General features: G+C 49.9%; 2 protein-coding genes across 8 annotated transcripts in view; one reads left to right on the top strand and one right to left on the bottom strand.

The window, feature by feature from the left end:
- Window positions 1-16533, bottom strand: part of ODAD1 (outer dynein arm docking complex subunit 1) — a 31757-nt gene extending 15224 nt beyond the window's left edge. For 2 of the 5 annotated variants that reach the window (XM_060130647.1, XM_060130646.1), the window contains exons 1-3: window positions 12028-12763; window positions 10698-10797; window positions 10342-10531 (exon numbers count right to left, since the gene is read on the bottom strand). In XM_060130647.1, the coding sequence (XP_059986630.1) occupies window positions 10342-10531; window positions 10698-10797; window positions 12028-12097 (360 nt within the window). In that variant the 5' untranslated portion in view covers window positions 12098-12763. Of the gene's footprint in view, window positions 1-10341; window positions 10532-10648; window positions 10798-12027; window positions 12764-16389 lie in introns of those variants that run through there. The other 3 variants (XM_060130644.1, XM_060130645.1, XM_060130648.1) reach the window with 3 other exon arrangements.
- Window positions 16249-19902, top strand: EMP3 (epithelial membrane protein 3). 3 transcript variants are annotated; one of them, XM_060130650.1, is made up of 5 exons: window positions 16249-16346; window positions 17342-17434; window positions 17676-17778; window positions 18660-18800; window positions 19634-19902. In XM_060130650.1, exons 2-5 carry the CDS (start codon window positions 17357-17359, stop codon window positions 19801-19803), a joined length of 492 nt encoding a protein of 163 aa, XP_059986633.1. In that variant the 5' UTR covers window positions 16249-16346; window positions 17342-17356; the 3' UTR covers window positions 19804-19902. The 3 variants fall into 3 exon arrangements, with proteins under 3 accessions (XP_059986633.1, XP_059986634.1, XP_059986635.1); XM_060130651.1 differs by having other exon boundaries at window positions 16253-16346; window positions 17274-17434; XM_060130652.1 differs by having other exon boundaries at window positions 16335-16448.
- The last annotated feature ends 730 nt before the right edge of the window (window positions 19903-20632 follow it).

Genomic DNA, 20632 nt, shown 5'->3' with positions numbered 1-20632 from the left:
GCTGTAATAAAAATCAAATACCCCAAAACGGTACCATTGGGGGAAACTAAGCAAAGCGTACAAGGACTCTCTCTGCATTATTTCTTCAAACCACAGGTGAATCTACAATTACCCCAGTAAAATTTTCAATTAAAAAAAAAAAGCAAGTACTGCACAGAAATCAGTGTGGAATGAGAGTGGTGAGTCCACTCTGACTCCAAGATCTGAAAAGTTGCAAAGTGGCCAATAGGCACAAACGTGCCACAGGTAATTGTGGTTTTTAAGAACGAAACACAATTTTTTTCAATTTATGTATATTATTTTTTCAAATGGTTTCTAGGTTGTTAGGATGCAAACATTTATTGGGTTGTTTGGTCCAAACTGCTATAATAGAGCTGCTAGCAGTGCAATACTGGGGCCCCCTTGGACAGCTCTTGAGAGCTGATTGTTACATTTTCAGGAATTACATGAGTTAAATTGTTGGTAGTTTGAAATTGGCCATTATATCAGTTTTCCATTTCTGCAGAAAAATTACAGTCGCCCTTCAGTATCCACAGGGGATTAGTTCCAGGACTCCCCTCAGATACCAAAATCCAAAGATGCTCAAGTCCCTTATATAAAATGGCATAGTATTTGCATATAACCTACGCACAACCTCCTGTATACTTTAAATCATGGCTAGATTACTTATAATACCTAATACAATGTAAATATTATGTAAGTAGTTGTAAATACAGTGTAAATGCTATGTAAATAGTTGCTGGCCCCCCAAAATTCAAGTTTAACCTTTTGGAAATTTCTGGAATTTCTTTTTTTTTTTTTTTAATATTTTCCATCCTTGGTTTGTTGAATCCACATATACAGAACCCGTAGATATGGAGGACCAACTGTACCACAAACCCTGTGGCTTAAAACAACACCTATTTATTATCTTGAAGATTCCATGGGTCAGGAACGTGACACAGCTCAGCTGGAACCTCTGCTCAGGACTCACAAAGGGGTCACCAGGGCCACGGTCTCATCCAGGACTCACCACGTGGTTGATGGTTCAGTTCCTTGTGGTTGCAGGACTGAGGCCCTCAGCTCCTAGGAGCCCCCAGAAGTTCCCTGCCATGTGGCCCTCTCCACAGCATGGCAGCTTCTTCAGTCTACTATGGTGCAGTATTAAATAGCATAACCGGGCTTCCCTGGTGGCGCAGTGGTTAAGAATCTGCCTGCCAGTGCAGGGGACACAGGTTCGAGCCTGGGTCCAGGAAGATCCCACATGCCGCGGAGCAACTAAGCCCGTGCACCACAACTACTGAGCCTGCGCTCTAGAGCCCGTGAGCCACAACTACTGAGCCCGTGTGCCTCACCTACTGAAGCCCACGCGCCTAGAGCCCATGCTCCGCAACGAGAAGCCACTGCAGTGAGAAGCCCGCACACCGCAACAAAGAGTAGCTCCCGCTCGCCGCAACTAGAGAAAGCCCGTGTGCAGCAACGAAGACCCAACACAGCCAAAAAAATATAAATAAATAAATAGCATAACATCATCAAGGGAGGGACAACCCATCACCTGTGCCAAATTCTGCCGTCACGAGTTCTGCTGCCACTGAAGTGGAGGGGATTCTATAAGGGTGTGACTCACTGGGGGTCATGATAGGGTATGTTCACCTCAGCCTAGATGAGAACGTTGATGTTATGAAAATCAGAAAATGCTCATTGTAAATCAACTATACTCTAATATAAAATTTTTTAAAAAAGAAAATGCTACACATCAGGGTGCTTTCCCCCACTAATTGCTGGTTTCCCAGCACACCCCTGTTAGATGTTTCTTTGGGGGCTAAAAAATTTACTAAGAAATTAAGGGCTCCAGGAACAAAGAAAGTTTAGGTGAGATAGGCTGGGACCTGGGACCCTTTACTGGAGTGCTTGTACTTGGACCTGGACAAACGTCTCCTCCAGCAACAGAATACAAAGAAACTGTAAGGGACTAAAAATAACTGCATGCACGTGCAATCAGTGGGGCAATTATGAACAATAAGACAAAAAATGGCCACAAACCAACGGCCACTTCTGAGGTGCTGGGAGCAAAAGCAGGGTACAGCTCTTGATGCCCGCACACAGCACCACCAAGGGGGTGGGCAGACCGCCTAAGCTTCGCCTCCTGCCCAACCTACCCATTCACCCTACCCTCACCCCATTTAAGGAACAAGTTCACCCCACCCTTTGGGGAGCAAGCAAGGGAACCTGTTACTTGTTTTCCCTCCCTCATCCCAGACCAGAATTCCTGGTCTGGCCTCTTATCAATTTCTATGGATTAAAGGACCCAGTCTTGGGAATTCCCTGGCGGTCCAGTGGTTAGGACTCGGTACTTTCACTGCCGTGGCCTGGGTTCAATCTTTGGTCGGGGAACTAAGATCCCTCAAGCCGCGTGGCACGGCTTAAACAAAAAAGCAAACAGATAATATGCATTTCAAAAAATAAATAAATAATGAAGATGCCAATATTTGGCCATTGCAAAAGCTTGTGCAGTGTTGGGGGAAAAAAAAGAGTCCAGGGATCCGAGTCAATAACATAGGTAGTTCAAGGAATTCTTCGCAAGATTAGAAAACACTCTCCTTCAATTTTTAAAAGTATTCAAATTTCGCTCTTTACATTTAAGTACCTAATCTAACTAGACTTGATGTTTTCAGATGATGTGAGGTAGGAAATTTTTTCTCAATTTGTTGAGCTTTAAATGACACACAATAAAACTGCATATATTTAAAGCAGACAATTGGGTAAGTTTGACATAATCGAAGGAGTGAACATACCAATCACCCCCAAAGTTTCCTCTTTGCCATTCCCCCTGCCACTTCCTTCCTGCAGCCCCCCACTCCCATGCAGTAACCCAGTTAGGCCAGTTTGCATTTTCTAGAGTTTTAGTTTATTTTTTTAATTTTTATTTTTTTATTTTTTTGCGGTACGCGGGCCTCTCACTGTTGTGGCCTCTCCCGTTGCAGAGCACAGGCTCTGGACGCACAGGCTCAGGCGGCCATGGCTCACGGGCCTAGCCGCTCCGCGGCATGTGGGATCTTCCCGGACCGGGGCACGAACCCGTTGTCCCCTGCATCGACAGGCGCACTCTCAATCACTGAGCCACCAGGGAAGCCCTCTAGAGTTTTAGCTTAATGGGATCACATAGTATATACTCTTTTTTTGAGGGGAGGAGTTTGGCTTCTTTCACTCATAACAATTACTTTGAGATTCATCCAAGTCTTTGGGTATATCAATAGCCCATTCCTTTTTTTTCTTTAAATTTATTTTATTTATTTATTTTTGGCTGCGTTGGGTCTCCGTCGCTGCACACGGGCTTTCTCTAGTTGTGGCGAGCAAGGGCTACACTTTGTTGAGGTGCACGGGCTTCTCATTGCGGTGGCTTCTCTTGTTGTGGAGCACGGGCTCTAGGCGCGCGGGCTTCAGTAGTTGTGGCACGTGGGCTCAGTAGTTGTGGCTCATGGGCTCTAGAATGCAGGTCCAGTAGTTGTGGTGCATGGGCTTAGTTGCTCCGCAGCATGTGAGATCTTCCCGGACCAGGGCTCAAACCCGTGTCCCCTGCCATGGCAGGCGGATTCTTAACCACTACACCACCAGGGAAGCCCTACCCTAGCCCATTCCTTTTGACTGCTGAGTAGTATTCCACTGTATGGATGTACCACAATTTGTTTATCCATTCACCTGTTGGTGGACATTTGGGTTGTTTCTGTTTTGAATTTTACAAATAAAACTGTTATGAACATTCACATACAATTTGCTGTAGGAACATGTGCTTTCTTTTTCCTAGGGTAAATACTTAGGAGTGGAAATGGCTGAATCATACGGTAGGTGGAGGTTTAGTTCTTTAAAAACTGCCAAACTATTTTCCAAAGTGGTTGTCCCATTTACATTCCCACCAGCAGGGTGTGAAAGTTCCAGTTTCTCCACATCCTCACCAACAGTTGGCGAGATCAGTCTTTTAAATTTTAGCCATTCTAATAAGTGTGCAGAAGTAGCTTGTGATTTTAATTTGCATTCCCCTAATGACTAATATTTCAACGTGCTTGCCTCCACGTTATATATATTTGGTGAAGTGTGTGTTCAAGTCTTTTTGCCCATTTTTCCTATTAGGTCGTCTGTTTTCTTATTGAGTTTAAAACTACTTAATATATTCTGGATATAAGTTCTTTGTCAGGTACAGGCTTTGCAAATATTTTCTCCCCATGTAGGACTTGTCTTTTCATTCTCTGAACAGACCCTTTTAAGGAGGAGAAGTTTTAAAATTCTATGAAATCCAATTTATCAATTTTTCCTTTTATGGATCATGCTTTTGGTGTTGCATCTAAGAAATCTTTGCCTAACCCAAGCTCACAAAGATTTTCTCCTACACTTCTTTCTAGAAGTTTTATAGTTTTAGGTTTTACATTTACGTCTATGATGGGTAACATCTTTTTTTCCTTAAAAAATGTTATTGTGCACAGAAAAGTGCATAGATCACATATGTACAGTTTATTATATATATATGTATTTTTTGTGTGTGTGGGTGGTATGAGGGCCTCTCACTGTTGTGGCCTCTCCCGTTGCGGAGCACAGGCTCCGGACGCGCAGGCTCAGCAGCCATGGCTCACGGGCCTAGCCGCTCTGCGGCATGTGGGATCTTCCCAGACCGGGGCACGAACCCGTGTCCCCTGCATCGGCAGGCGGACCCTCAACCACTTGCGCCACCAGGGAAGCCCTATTATATATTTGAAAAGTGAACATCCTTGAACCACCACCCAGGTCAAGAACTAGAATACTGACAGCACTGCAATCTAATCACTACCATCTTCCCCTCCACAGAGGTACCACTCTCCTGTCTGTGTTAGTTTCCACTGCTGCTGTAACAAAATACCACAAATTTACTGCCTTAAAACAAAACAAATTTATTATCTTACAGTTCTGGAGATCAGAAGTTGGAAATCAGTCTTACTGGGTTAAAAATCAACGTGTCAGCTGGGCTGTATTTCTCCTGAAGGTTCCAGTGGAGAATCCATTCCTTGCCTTTTCCAGTTTCTAGAGGTTGGATTCCTTGGCTTACGGTCACTCCAACCTCTGCTTCTGTTGTTACATCTCCTCTCTCCATAATCACATCGTCTCCTCTGACCCTGACCTTCCTGTCTCTCTCTTATAAGGACCCTTGTGAGTAAATTGGGCTCATTCAGATAATCCAGGATAACCTACCCAACTCAAAATCTGCAATCGTCACGGGGTCCAGAGATGATGACATGGACATCCTCGGGGAGTCATTAATCTGTCTGCCATACTTCCTTAAGTGAAATTCTTTATAGTTTTATCACCCAGGTATAAACCCCCTAAACAAAAGTTTGGCTTGGCCTGGTTTTGAATTTTATGTAAATGAAATAATGCTGTCTGTATATTTTATGCCTTGCTTCCTTCAAATGTTTGTGAGATTCATCCACAAACATTTCATTGTAATTTTTTATTGTTGTATACTATGTCATCATAAGAATATACTACATGGGACTTCCATGGTGGTCCAGTGGTAGGACTCCGGGCTCCTAATGCGGGAGCCCAGGTTTGATCCCTGGTGAGGGAACTAGATCCCGCATGCATGCCGCAACTAAGCGTCCGCATGCCACGACTAAGAGTCTGAATGCTGCAACTCAGAAGTCCGCACGCCACAACTAAAAAAAGATCCTGCATGCTGCAACTAAGACCCGGCTCAGCGAAAATAAATATTTTTCAAAAAGAGAATATACTACAATTTATTTATTCATTCAAATATTCATGAACATTTGGGTTATTTGCAGTTTGGAGCTAGATGATATGAATAATGCATCTATCAACATTGTTTTCATGAGTCCTGGTTCCAGGGTATAGACTCAGAAGTGGAATTGTTGGGTGGGAGGATGGGTTACTGACAAATCTAAACCATTTTCTACTGGGAAATGACTTTGGTTTACTTCCTTCTAACACCGTTTCCATGGAAACATGCTGGGCTAATGTAAATACGGAACGCCAGCTGTGTTCCCAGGCAACAATGCTGATTACAAAAATGGCCCCTGATTGGTGAACTATATCAGATTGGAAGGATTATGAGTGGACTCATAGACCCCAAAGGCCTACATGACCAGGACTGAATAGAAAACTGGTTTCTCTGTGGGGTGTTTCTTACAATGGAATACGTTCCTTGTGGGGTCTTAGAAGCTGCCCTGATGATCTGTTACAAGAGGTGGCTCATGTTGTATATAAAACTTCCCTATGCCAGGGTGAGCAACACCCACCCGTACAGTATCATCCAACTGAAGATGCTGAGAAGCAGCCCCTGGACGCTCAAGGAAGATGTACTGGATGCTGTTGTGCAAAGATGCTGTTGTTTCTTGTCCTCTTTCCTTCTACAGAGTTAAGTGAACCTGGTGCCAAGTGACAGCCTATTGGATCCTGTGAGTGTGATGGTCAGGTAAAGCCCAAGACTGCTTCTGGTGACCGTCCATGCGGAGTAGATGCAACCCCAGATCGCAGGGTATGTCTCTCTTCAAATTTAATAGATAATGGGGGAAAAATACTTTTCAGGATACTCATGACAATTTAGACTCCCACCAACTGGTGGGGTCTTAGCAACCAACACTTCATAAGAGTTCTCACCATTCCTTCTTTCCCCAGCACTTGGTATTTTTGGACACTAATTTTTGAAAATCTGGTGAGTGTGTAATGATACCTCCTTATGGCTTTCATTTGCCTTTCTCTGAATACTGATGAGTAATAATTCTTCCATTCATTGGACATCTGAATTTCTTACTTGGTGATGTGCCCACTCAAGTCCTTTGACTGTTTTTATTTCTTTAATTTTTTATTTTTTTAATTAATTAATTTATTTTTGGCTGCATTGGGTCTTTGTTGCTGTACTTTCTCTAGTTGCGGTGAGCGGGGGTTACTCTTCGTTGAAGAGCACAGGCTCTAGGTGGGTGGGCTTCAGTAGCTGTGGCACGCGGGCTTCAGTAGTTGTGGCTCGCGGGCTTAGTTGCTCTGCAGCATGTGGCATCTTCCTGGACCAGGGCTCAAACCCGCGTCCCCTGCATTGGTAGGAGGATTCTTAACCACTGTGCCACCTAGGAAGCCTTCCTTTGACTGTTTTTAAATTGAGCTGACTCTTTAATGATTTGTAAGAGATCCTTATATGTCCTTGACGCTAGGTTCTTTGTCAGCTATGTCTTACAAATAACCTTCAGTACTGTGACTTAGTTTGCACACTCTTTATGGTTCTTTTGATGAACAGGAGTTACTAATTTTAAAGTCATGGAATGTATCAATCTTTTCTTTTAAAAGTAGAGATTTCTGTAACTTAAGAAATGTTCTGCACTTTCACACATTTAGACCTTTGATTCATCTGGAATTAGTTTTGGGGACAGTGAGAGGTAAGTGTCTGGTTTCATCTTACAGTATGGATATCCAATTTTCACAGCACCAATATTAGAATCCTCCTTTTCCCATTTCTTGAAGTCAAATATCAAGTGTCCACATATGCATAGGTCTCATCCCCGTCTCTCTGTTCTGTCCCATTATCCCACTTGATTAGCCCTGCATCAATTATAAGAGATTTATTTATTTATGTCGCATCGTGCTGCATGTGGGATCTTAGTTCCCCAACCAGGGATCGAACCCGTGCCCCCTGCATTGGGAGCATGGAGTCTTAACCACCGGACCGCCAGGGAAGTCCCATAAGACCTTTATAATAAATCTTGATAACCGATAGAGCAAATCCTTCCATATTGTTCTTCTTTTAAGTAAATTTTAGTCATCTTGTTCATTGCACTTCTCTATAAACCTTAGAATCTCTTTATCAATTCCATCCATTAAAAATAAAAACTTTTAGTGTTTTGTAGGGATTACACTGATTCTATAAATCAATTTGGAGACCTGACATTTTACAACACTAACTCTTCCAATCCATGAATATGGTATATTTCTACATTTATTAAATTCTTCTTCAATATCCCTCAATAAACTTTTACAATTTACTCTATCAAGGTCTTGCACACTTTTGTTAGATTTCTTCCTAGGTACTTCTTTTGGCTATTATAAATTTGTCTTTTCTTCTTCTATTTTCTAATAGTTATTGCTAACACAGGGAAATATTAATTTTGTATCCAGCCACATTGTTAAAATACCTTGTTAAGAATACCTTGTTAGGGCTTCCCTGGTGGTTCAGCGGTTGAGAGTCCGCCTGCCGATGCAGGGGACATGGGTTCGTGCCCTGGTCCGGGAAGATCCCACATGCCGCAGAGCAGCTGGGCCCCTGAGCCATGGCCGCTGAGCCTGCGTGTCCGGAGCCTGTGCTCCGCAACGGGAGAGGCCACAAAAGTGAGAGGGCCACGTACCGCAAAAAAAAAAAAAAAAAAAAGAATACCTTGTCTCGTAGTACGTTGAAGTTACAAGACACAATCTGACTTCCAATGTTTCTTTTGAGAAATCAGTTGTCAGTCTAACTGTGGCTCCTTTGAAAGTAATGCCTTTTAACAATTTTCTGGCTGCTTGTATATTTTGGAAATTTCCGTATGTCCTGCATAAGCGTGGCTTTTTTGTTCATCCTGTTTTGGACTCTAAGGCATCCTTGAATCTGTGGATTCATTCTTTCATTGGTTCTGGAAAGTTCTCAGATATTATCCTGTCACACATTACCTCTGTCCCGTTCTCTTTCTGTTCTTCTGAAACTTTTATAAGACAACTGTTAAACCTTCTCACTAGATCTGCAATTGTCTTGACCACCCTTCCACGTTTCTCATCTTTTTGTCTCTCTGTGCGAGATTCTGGGTGATTTCTTTGGAACAAATTCTTTCTTCAGTTTTTTTGGGGGGTTTTTTGGGGTTTTTTTGGCTGCATTGGGTCTTCGTTGCTGCGCGCGGGCTTTCTCTAGTTGTAGCGAGTGGGGGCTACTCTTCGTTGTGGCGCGCGGGCTTCTCATTGCGGTGGCCGCTCTTGCTGTGGAGCATGGGCTCTAGCATGCGGGCTTCAGTAGTTGCAGCATGCGTGCTCAGTAGTCGTGGTGCACAGACATGTGGGATCTTCCCAGACCAGGGCTTGAACCCACGTCCCCTGCATTGGCAGGCGGATTCTTAATCACTGCGCCACCAGGGAAGTCCCTTTCTTTGGCTTTGTTTTGGCTTATTGTCTATCTCCCCAGTAGAATGTAAACTACATGAGAGCAGATTCCTGTCTGTTTTGTTCACTACTGTGTCTTCAACACCTAGAACAGCACCTGGCACTTAGTAGACACTCAACAAATACTTGTTGAATGAATGACTATCACCAGACAACTACATCCTTTCTTGAGCTCATGAGGAACTTTACAGAGCTCTATTCAGAGGACCCCACCTGACCTACAATTCTCCATAATCAAGTTTCTTAGGGCAAAGGAATCCATGGAGTCAAGATAATAAGATCATCCCGGTTGGACCTGTCTCTGGTGAGTTCCCATGAAAGACTAAGGAAAGCCAGCTCCGGCAGCCAACGCACACTAAGCCACTGTACTACCATGAAACAGCCAAAATTTTGAGGTGTGTAAATCAGACAGAATTCAGCTTCCAAAAGGCAGCTCAGGGTGATATTGAGAGCTGAACAAACGGACTGATTGAAAGTCAAATGTAATAAAACTATAGAACATGTAGTAGACAGAAAAATGCCCCTCACCCTCCTGCCCAGACGTCCACATCCAAATCCCTGGAACTTGTGAATATGTCACTTAAAGTGGCAAAAAGGACTGTATCTGTGTGTTTATGAACTGTGTCACAATGAGTCGTGGTCCTAAAAACTGAAAAGAACACTGGCCTAGAAAAGTCACATTGTTTGCAGGGCCAAATAACAAGGTCTTGAAGCAAATAGGAAAAATCTGTCTAGGGAATTCCCTGGCGGTCCAGTGGTTAGGACTCCGTGCTTCCACTGCAGGGGGCACGGGTTCAATCTCTGGTCAGGGAACTAAGGTCCCACATGCCACACGGCACGGCCAGGAAAAAAAAATCTGTCTAGACTCTGCTGAGTTACCCACATCCTCTTTTTGCCGATGAAGAAACTACGGCCCAGAGAGGTGAAGACTTGCCCATGGTCACATAGTGCTGATGTGCCAGGACCAGGATTCTAATGCAGGTTTCACTGACTCCAGAAGGTGAATCTTTCCCCCTTAACCACCTTTTTTGAAGGTGTGGGGCTGTGCTAAGCACTAAATACTCATATTCCTACCGGAGCCTGAACACAACTCCCCCAGGGAGATGCTTTCAATAACCCCATTTTTCAGATGAGGAAGGTAAGGCTCAAAGAGGTTATGACACATGCTCCTAAGTAAGATCCACCAGGTCTGGTCTCAGAACCCACCTGCCTGTCCAGGGCTCTGGTCTGCTCCTGCAGCTCCTTGACCTCAGCCTGCGCCCGGACCCGGCACTTGAGCAGGTGACCCATGTTTTCCAGCTTCTTGCTGTCCTGCAGCCGCGTGACGTGGCTCTGGGCAATGCTGATCTGGACCTGCAGTTTGTCCCGCACCCCCTCCAGGCGCTGGATCTCCTCACTGCCCAGGCAGGGAAGTGGAGGGGAAGCCAGAAAGGGGCAGAGCTCGGCCTCACTAAAGTCCAGACACACTGGGCCTTCCCTCCCCCGTCAGCCCCAGGAGGAGGCCAGCACCCACCTCCTCAACAGCCCCGCCCCAGCTCCAGGGCCCCAGGTGCTTGGCTCACAGTTGCTTGTTGATGCGCTGGTGGACCTCCTTGCTGTAGGCTCGCCTTTCACCCTCCATCACTTTGCATTGCCGCTGCAGTCTGCTCAGCTCCCAGTCCACTGAGGTGGGACCAGGCCAGGGAGGGACTCCATAGGAATCCAGGTTCCAGCCCCTCCCTCCCCAGCACCTAGGAATTCTGGCTCCCTGAGGGTCTCACAAACTTCAACTGAACTGCAGACCCAGTTCCCAACACCACTCTAGGGCTGCACCTCAGTTCCTGTATCCCTCAAGCTCCCTCATCCCTTCACACTTCCTGTACCCCAAGCCGACCTTCGCATTTTTCCCCTAAACCCACTCCTACCCGGGGCTTGGGCACACATGTTTCCCCACTAGAGGGCACTCCTCGGAGGACTCACAGTCCTCAGGGACCAGAAGCACAGGACCTGGAACTTGGGAAAGCTGAGGACAGGTGCCAAGACCCCCGGGGCACCACTGCTGTTCCCTCCCTCCCCTTCAGCCCACTGCCCAGCCTTCCTCAGCCCCACCTCCCGCCTCCTCGCTCTCAGCCCATCCCCCTGGCTCAGGCCTCATCCTCCCCTTTCTGGACCGTCACCCCATCACCCCAGCCTCCTCCCTAACCTCCTGGCCTCCCCTCACAGCTCCAGAGGTCTTTCTATACCTAGAGCTGTCACAGGCCTCCCTGGCGCGCCAGCATCTCCAGGACAAAGTCCCAGTTCTTCACCCTGGTGTTCAAGGGCCCACAGACCCGACCCTACCCACCTCTCCGGTCTCGTCCACTAGCTCCCCACCTCTCACGGCCCAGTGGTTCTCAACCAGGAGCAATTGTGCCCCCTTAAAGACATATGGCCATGTCTAAAGACACTTTTGATTGTATGGTGCGGGGGCAGGTTGCGGGGTGCTACTGACATGAAGTGGGTAGAGGCCAGGGATGCACTGAGCATCCTCCAACACACAGGACAGTCCCCCGGATAGCAGGGAATGATCTGACATCTGACCCCAAGGGTCAACAATGTGGAGACTGAGAAAGCTTGCTCTAGTCATATGCTGTTCTCTCTGCGGAAACACTCTTCCCTTCCTTCTCCTGTTGGTAATTCCTGAGAGAAGTTCTGGGCCCCGCTCAAACTTCTGCAGTAAGTCTTCCCGGCCGTTCCACTCCCCAGGCTTGGCCCGCCCATCTGCCCGGCTCCACCTCCATTCTGGAGCCTGTGCGTTTCCCCACTAGAGGGCGCTCCTGAAGTCCCTCCCTGTCCCCAGTGCCTTGTTGCACAGGACCTGAAACATGGGAAAACCGGGAAAAGAATGAATGAAATAAAGAATGTATGAATTACCCGTTCCCTCCAGGAAGGCCTCGCTTCCATGCTCGGAACGAGCGCTCCCAGCAGAGAGTCCTAAAGGCATCTTGGCCAAAGAGGGTGGGGCTCCTGTAGGGGTGGGACAGGACCCCTTCAGACGGCGAGCAGGAGAGGGCTATAGGAGGAGGGCGGGCGATGAAGAGCGAGGGGCTAGGAATTGGAAGAGAGTGACCCCAGAACTAGCTCTGGCCTTTCTTTGAGTCTCAATTTCTCCAGTGGGTTGGAGTGGGACATCTCTAGGGTCTCTTCCCATGCCTCTCCCGACCTCCCACCTCTCACATTCTCTGTTTTGCGTCGCGGCTCTGACTCTGGCGGGGGGTCTTCTAGGCTCTCGGTATCTCCGAGGCGGGGCTGTTTGCGGAGGGGGCACAGAGAAGGGGAAAATCCCCCCAACCCCGTCGGCTGAGGGGAGTGAGGCCTGGTCCCTACCTGCTGGGCTGGAGTGCCTGACATGTCCTGGATGCTCCAAGCTCACTGTTGTGGTCTGGTTACTGGGGAGATGAGGGGCCAATGAGGCCTGAGGACAGCAGCCGGGGAGGGACCAAGGCCACCGAAGAAAGCCGTGGGAGGGGAGACTGGGGAGGAGAGGCCGAGGAGGCCACGAGACCTGCGGGGAGCTCGGGTGCTATGAGCAGATGAGTTAGGGGAGCCCTGCGAGGGGCGGGGCTAGAAGGCTGCGATGGGCGCGGCTTCCGGGTCCTGCCAGGGGCGGGACCTGTGGGGGCGGGACTGTAGGCCTTGCGAGGGGCGGAGCTGTAGAGGACTACGAAGGGCGGGACTGAAAAGGCCTCTGAGGAGAGGGACTGGGTGGGCCTGAGGGGCAGGGCTTCAGGGGAGGGCAGAGCTGCCGGGGTCGGAGAGGGTTGGGGCTGGCGAACCTCAGTAGGGAGTCAGAAACCCGTCCAGGCCGGGGCTTCGGAGCCTTGAGAGGGGAGGGGGAAGGATACCTGTAGAGGGCGGGGCTGAGGGCATTGTGAGGGGTGGGGCTTCGAGGGCTGAAAGGGGCGTGGCTGGAAGAACACGGGAGGGGTCTGGTGGGAGGGCGCCGGAAGAGCGCGGATTCCCAAGATTTGTGGCGGGGGTGGGGGACGACTAACTCGGAGGCACTCAGGCTCAGAGATCCTGGGGAAGGAGGTCGAGATGGTCTATTTGGGGAGCACAGGGTTGTGAGGGCTGGGCTGTGTTTCCAGGAGGGAGAGGCAGTAGCTAAAAGAGCCTGTGGAGGCAGGGCTGGGAGGGAAACGTCTGAAAGGCTTTGGAACTGGGCCAAGGTCCTTCGGGACGGGGCGTGAGAGATGCGTGTCTTAAGCTGATTAAGACCACGTTATTTTGAGGATTCATCAGCAGGCACGCGGTGCCGATGCCGGAAATTGTGAGGGGGGAGGAGCACTCACCGCCGCCTCAGGTCCTCGAAGCGGCTGACTACGCATGCGCGGCCAACGGCCTCGGGAGAGGCAGCCAAAAACCCACAGCCGCTTTAGAGGTTCGCGCACTGAGAGGCGGAAGTGGGCGGGGCCTAGGGTGCTCCGTGCCGCGCCTGCTTTCCGGCCACGCCCCCATGGCGGCGCCCCTAGCCCCGCAGGGCACGCCCTGTTGACGGCAGGCTGTTGCCCCCTTGACGACAGGCGGCTTACCCCGTGGGCCTCTACAGAGCGGGCTGGCAGTAGACACCGCTCCCTGCAGGCTGGGTGTGCCCGATGCCTGCGGTTTCCTGTAGGAGGAAGCGGCCCACGGGCGCTCAGCTCGTAGCTTTGGAGGCCCCGGAGGGGGAGATCCCCCCACCGCCCTCGGGTCCCCTGATTCTCCCCCTTCTATAGGGCCCTAGCATGGGGGACCCCCTGCCCCGAACACCCCCGGGGTGCCCAACTCTGGCGCTGATTCCGCTCTGGGAGCTTGATTCAGAGTCCTAGCCTCCTGTTCCCCACCTCCCCCCCTCAAATTCCATCTCCCTAGACCCTAGTCCCCAGACTCCTCCCAGGACCCAGGTCCAGTCCCCTTGCCTCCTTGAAGAGCATACGATCTCAGTCCCTCATTGTTCCCCCAGTGCCCCAGGCTTTCTAACTTACCTGGGGAACTGATTTCAGACCTCCAGTCTCTTGTCCTTCTCAAAGATGTAAACTGGAACTTCTTTATTCCCCACCCCCAGGGACCTTCATTTTGTACCCCCAACTTTGTAGTCTTGGGACCCAATGGACCCAAGATTTTGCCCCTTCCCCAAATCCTAGAGACCTTGATCTTGGGTCTCCCAGTACTGAATCCACTCAGGGCCCCAGTGTCTGGTATGACAAGCACATAACAACAGTGCTTACTTGGTGCCGGGCACTCCTCTAAGAACTGCTCCATGATGTATTTACTATTATTATTTCGATTTTACAGATAAAGAAACTGTGGCATAAAGAGATTAGTAACTTGCCCCAAATCACAGCTAATGAGTAAAGCAGTTTCAATTTGAATCCAGCCAGCGTATCTCTATAGAGTCTGTGCTATAGTGATACCCAGCTTCCAGGTCTCCCGAGTACCCACCCAGTCACTGAACTGCCCTTCCCTCACCCCCTCAGGGAGCCCAGATGACCAGCATTCTCCCTCCCTCTAGCTCTGGCCCAATCAGATACCCAGACATCCCATCGTTCAGTTCCCTTCCCTTGTACTGACCCAGGATTTCAGTTCTCCAGCTCTTAATTCCATATTCCAGATATCTGGTTCCCTGTCCCTCATTTTTCACCAAGCACCCAACCCTGCCAAGAGACTCAGGTACTTAGTGGTGATCACCCCCCACCGTAATTCAGTAACCCAAGAATTAAATAACAATGATAACAATAATAGTTGACATTAAGTCCCTGGTACTGCACTTCTGTTTAAAACCCTCCACTGGTTTCCAACTGCACTTAGAATAAAATCCAAACTCCTCCTCTAGGCTTCAAGGGCCCTCTTTGATTTCCCTTCCTACCACTCTCTCTCATTCCCTATGTTCTGGCCACACTGGCCCTTCTGTCTTCTTCTCAAACAACCTGAACTTGTTCTCAAAGGCCTGTGCACGTCCTCTCCCTGCCCCGCATTCAGATGACTCCCGTCTGCAAGTCTCAGCTCAGATGTCACCTCCTCAGAGAGGCCTGGCCAGATCACCCTTTTAAAGTAGCCTCCCATCATTAGCAGTCTATTTTATTTCCTTCAAAGCCTTTATCACTATCTGAAATCTATCTTCTTCACTGATGTTTTGTCTTTATCGTCCCTCTCCCTCAACTAGAAGGGAAACTCCATAAGAGCAGCAGGGCTCCCATCTGTTTTCTTCATTATTAACTCCTGGTTCATAATAGATGTCCAATGAATGTTTGATGAGGAAAGGAATAAACATGTTAGGTGTGCTAGTGTACTGGTATTACCTTATTCGTTTAGAATAAGTATCAGAATTATTATCAGTATTAGTATATTGTCAGTATTATGAGTAGTATTGTACCCACCTCATAGATTAGGAAACTGAGGCTCAGAGAGTTGAAATAATTGGTCAGGGTCCCCCGGGCAGGAAACAGTAGCCCTGGGTTCTTAACTTCCACCTCCTGCCCCCTTCTGGAGTTCCACACTTCCTCATTTCCCATCCCCTGACCCCCACCATGGTGCCAACGCCACCAGCCCTCACCTCACTCCACGCTGCAGGAATCTGGCCTCATCCCTCAGTCTCCCATCCCTCTGAGGATTCATTCCTAAGCCCCATCAAGGAAAGCAGACATCAGTCTCAGGACCAGTCCCAGAGCAGAGGCCTGAGAATCAAATCCTCCCACCCCTGATGCTTGCCCCACCTGAGGGCCCCAGCTCTGTTCCCTTCCTGCCAAGGACGCATCATCTCAACCGCAGGAGGGAGCCCCAGAAGATGCCTGTCTGGGGGCAGTGGGTGGGGGCCCAGAGAATGAGGAATCCGAGTGCCTGGGCCCTCCCTCTAGCTGCAGACCTCAGCTGGGTGTGGTGAGGGTGGGTATAAAAGGGTCAGTATATATTGAGAGGAGCAGAGAAAGAGAAACCAGGAGAGAGAGGAGGAAGGAGGTACAAACAGTGAGGACAGGACCGAGAGAGACGAGAGGCAGAAGGAGAGAGAGAGGGAGAGAGGGAGACGGGGAGAGAAAGAGAGTTCCGGGATTGGAGGGGAGAAGGAGGGAGAGAGCAAGAGGGGAGAGGGAGGGAGGGAGGGAGAAAGGCGGTGAGAGGCGGGGGCCTCGACAGGGTGGAAGGAGGGAGGAGAAGGGCGGGGCACGGAGGCCCAAGCGAGGGACCAGACTCAACTCTGACTTTTTCCGCCGCGCTCGGTAAGTTTCCAATCCGTTATTTAGACTGGGATTCTTTCTTTACCTGGGTGTGCAGCAGTTTGGAAAGGAGACCCCCAGCTTGGGAGAAGCTTGGAAATCCTGGTAATTTAAGAAGTGATCTCTTTGCACTTGGGGTGGAGACTTGGGAAGGGGTGGAGCCCGGCAAAGTTTGAGGGTTCCCAACAGAGCCTCCCCACCCGAAAACTTCCTGCCGTTTTTTTCCTGTGTCTGTCCACTCCCCCTGAGGACCCTGAGGTCAGGGTTTCTCGTGAGAACAAGCAGAGTCTGAGGACCCTTCAGCCACCTCCCCTCACCCCTCTCCCGCCCTTTCTGGACACTTGAAGGGTCATGGGAAGCTGGCTCCTCCTTCTTGGGCCTCTCCCCACTCCCAACACGGATCTTGTCCACTTTCCCTACAAGGTGTCTAGTAGACACTAGTCTGGCAGCAGGGTGGGGTGCGGACATCATGGGCATAGCCAGGGGCTGGGGTTTCCCTGGTGTTTGGGAGGCAAGGGGGCGAGATGAGTCACCGACCAGATGACTCACCGGGTCCCCCTTCCTCCCCCCACCCCAGGAGAGGAGTGGGGTGACTCAAGTATGCCTGATTCTGGGGGCAGCTTCTGATGAATCTGAACAGGCGGCAATATGAATTTTCAGAACCTGGCCCATAGGTGCCCAGGGACAGGGCTCTGAGGAGATGGGGGCCACATTGCTAGTCTTACTCATTCCCGACCCGAGAGTCCATCCCTGGCCCCCTGCAGGCCCTGGGGAATTCAGGAGTCTGGGCCCCGGGCCCCCAGCCCCCTCCTCCTTCAGACCCAGGAGTCTGGAGCCCAGCCTCCTCCTCTCTCAGACCGGGAGTCCGGGGCTCCTAGCCCCCTTTTCCATTAGACCTGGGAGTCTGGACTCAGCCCCCTTCTCCACCAGAATTCAGACATGTCCCCCGCCCCTGTGCCAACCTCTTGACGTGATGGTCTCCTGACGTCCCCACCCAGGCTTCCAGCGCAGCCATGTCACTCCTCCTGCTGGTGGTCTCTGCCCTTCACATCCTCATTCTCATCCTGCTTTTCGTGGCCACTCTGGACAAGGTAAGCTTACTTGGAGTAGGAGCCTCCCGCTCTCCTGCAGACTCCTGCCACGCCCCTCCGCTAGTCACTCTGGCCCCGCCCCCTTTCCCTAGCACTCACCCTTCTGAGCTCTGCCTCCACCCTACGTGCCTCCCCCCGGCCCCACTTTCCTACTAAATCCATGCTTTCCCATGGCACCTTGCCCTTTTCCTAACCCTTCCTAGTCTCCCTAACTTTGTCCTTGTTCCTCTGTCCATCCCAGTCCTGGTGGGCCCTCCCCGGGAAGGAGTCCCTGAATCTCTGGTACGACTGCACATGGAACAGTGACAACAAAACGTGGGCCTGCAGTAATGTCAGCGAGAACGGTGAGGGGTGAGGGGCATTGGAAACTGGTCTGCAAAAGGGAGGGGTAACCCCAAGTATTCTCCCGGGACCAAGGATTGGGAACCCCCCAAGGTTTGAGTGGGTGGGTCTGGGTCCCCATGCTGAGTGACCGAAGCTGATGTATGATGACCCATCTATCTGGATGGTAGGGGGAAGTATGCTCATATTCTAAAGAGGATGGGCTAAAAGCCCCACTCCCTGTGATTCAGAAGGAATGGAGGCCACATGCTCTAGGTTTAAAGAAAGGGGGAAAAACTCCCAAGATTCTGAGAAGACATGATTATGTTTCCAAAGTTCTAAGGAGACAGGTGTTCTGAAGGGGTGGCTGGGAACAATCTTTCCAAGTTACAATGGGGTAGACCACATTACGTTTCTAAAGAGGTGAGGCTGAATCCTTCTAAGGTTCTAAAGAAGTGGGGCCAGGTGCATCTGAGTTCTAAAGGGGCGGAGCTGCGTCCATAGAAATTTTGAAGTCAAGGTGAAAGATTAAATGCTTTTTGCCTAAGAGCAAGTAAGAATTTTTGCTCTCCTTCTATACAACAGTGTACTGCAGGTAGCCAAAGCAACAAGGCAAGAAAAAGAAATAAAAGGCATAAAGATGGGAAAGGAAGAAGTAAAAATGTCTTGATTCCCAGTGAACATCTTTATATAGAAAATCCTAAAGAATCTGCAAACAGCTTCTAGAACTGATAAAGGAATTTAGGAAAGCTACAGGAATTGAGGTCGATATAAGTGATACTACTAAGTATCTAAGGTTGTATGTCTCTAAATGGAAGAAGGGTTGGTGGGGGCAATGACGAGCAAGCAGGTGGAGCTGGAACTCTGGACCTGCTGTGACTTCCACCTCTGTCTCCTATTGCAGGCTGGCTGAAGGCGGTACAGGTCCTCATGGTGCTTTCCCTCATCCTCTGCTGTCTGTCCTTCATCCTGTTCATGTTCCAGCTCTACACCATGCGGCGAGGAGGGCTCTTCTATGCCACTGGCCTCTGCCAGCTTTGCACCAGTGAGCACTGTTCCCTGGGAATTCAAGGGAAGGGAGGAGGCCTGTGAGGATGTGGGGGGGGGGAGGAGCTGAGAATGGACATCTGATGAATGAAAACAATTCTCAACAACCCAAAGACCACCTGAGCTTCCTCCCTTGGCTACCTCTCTGCCCCAGGGACTTAGGGGAGTTGTAGTTTTCAGTGACTTGGTGGTTTGTGGTGTGCAGCTCTGAGTTATGGGGGAACGGGCACTTAGGGCTTCAAGGAGCCAGGGCTGGGGAAGGGGGTGTGGACAAATAATTTAGATCCTAGGGATGAAGGGGTGCCAGCAGGGATAGGTAGCTAATTAATACGCCAGGAGAGAACTCTGAATCATAATAGTAGTGTCAGCCAGCTGCTGTTTCTTGTGGACCTACTATGTATCAGACACTTTAGGGAGTTTTATGTACTTTTCAGTTTTTTGACTTCAGGTGCAAAGGACTAAGTTAATCATAGTCATCAGTTTGGGGGAACATTATCTTTCTAGGTTCCCTCTCGTTCTATTAATTCACTATCTGTGCACTTGGCTTGTAGAAAGGTGCTCAAAAGTATTCCTTGAATGGATGGATGGATGAGTAGGTATTTTCGTCCCATTTAACGGATGAGTAAGGGGGGCCCGAAAAAATTAACTAAATTGCCCAAGGCCAGTCTGCAGTGGCCCCGAGACACGGCGCTGGGGGAGCGAACCACAACTCCCAGCAGGCAGCGGTGCTGCGCACTCGCCCTCCCGCGGCTTCTTTGGCCCGTGGGTTGTTGGGAAATGCAGTCTTCTTGTGCGGGTCCTGCGTCACGCGTGGTTCCCATCTCCCCACAGGCGTGGCGGTGTTTACCGGGGCGCTGATCTATGCCATTCACGCCGAGGAGATCCTGGCGGAGCGCCCATCAGGGGGCAGCTTCGGTTACTGCTTCGCCCTGGCCTGGGTGGCCTTCCCCCTCGCCCTGGCCAGCGGCATCATCTACATCCACTTGCGGAAGCGGGAGTGAGGGCCGCGCGTCCCCTCGTCTCCCCAGCCGGCTCCCGGCCCCTCCACCTCACCCCGAAGCCCCCACCCCGCCTCCAGAAAATAAAACCATTTAACCGCTCGTTCTACCTTTGCCTCCTTCCTTCCTTCCATCTTCTGGGGCCCAGGCTGCTCGTGCCTGATCTTTCCTGAATGGGGACAGCCCCCATCAGCAGCAGCTTGGTCTTCAGAACGTCTAGCTCCAGGCCCCCATCTCTCTCTAACTTGGGATACAGGAGCCCACGGTCCCAGCAGCCCTTCTTCCCCTTCCACAGACCCGAGGCCCCCGGGCCCTCCGGTCTCAAAACTCAGGATTCCTCCCAAGACTAGACCTTCAGGCACTTCTAGGTAAGAACCAGGAATCTGTGTTTCCAGTCCTCTCTCCCTGGCCAAGGGTCTCTCTCAACCAGCGAGGCTGTGTGTCTTGTTCTAGATTGCTGTTAGACAGGCTGGGACCTGGGACCCTTTGCTACCTTGCTTGCACCTGGACAAATATTTCCTCCAGCTACAAAATACAAAGAAACTATAAGGGACTAACTGCGTGCACGTGCACTTGGGGCAAATTCTGGACAACAAGATACGAAGAGACCAAAAAGCCCAACTGCCACTTCTGAAGAACCAGGAGCAAAAGCAGGGTACTGCGCGCGCCCACTGCACACACCACCGAAGAGGTGGGCAAGCCACCTAAGCCACTCCTCTGGCCCAAACCCTGGACACACCCCTACCCTCACCCCATAGAAGGGGCCAGCTCACCCCACTTCAAGGGAAACTGTTGTTTGTTCTCTCTCCCCCCTGCTGCAGCAGGAACCCCA

Source organism: Lagenorhynchus albirostris, chromosome 19, assembly GCF_949774975.1.
Source record: "Lagenorhynchus albirostris chromosome 19, mLagAlb1.1, whole genome shotgun sequence".
In the NCBI taxonomy this organism is placed as follows: Eukaryota; Metazoa; Chordata; class Mammalia; order Artiodactyla; family Delphinidae; genus Lagenorhynchus; species Lagenorhynchus albirostris.
This window is presented reverse-complemented; position numbering and strand designations above follow the sequence as displayed.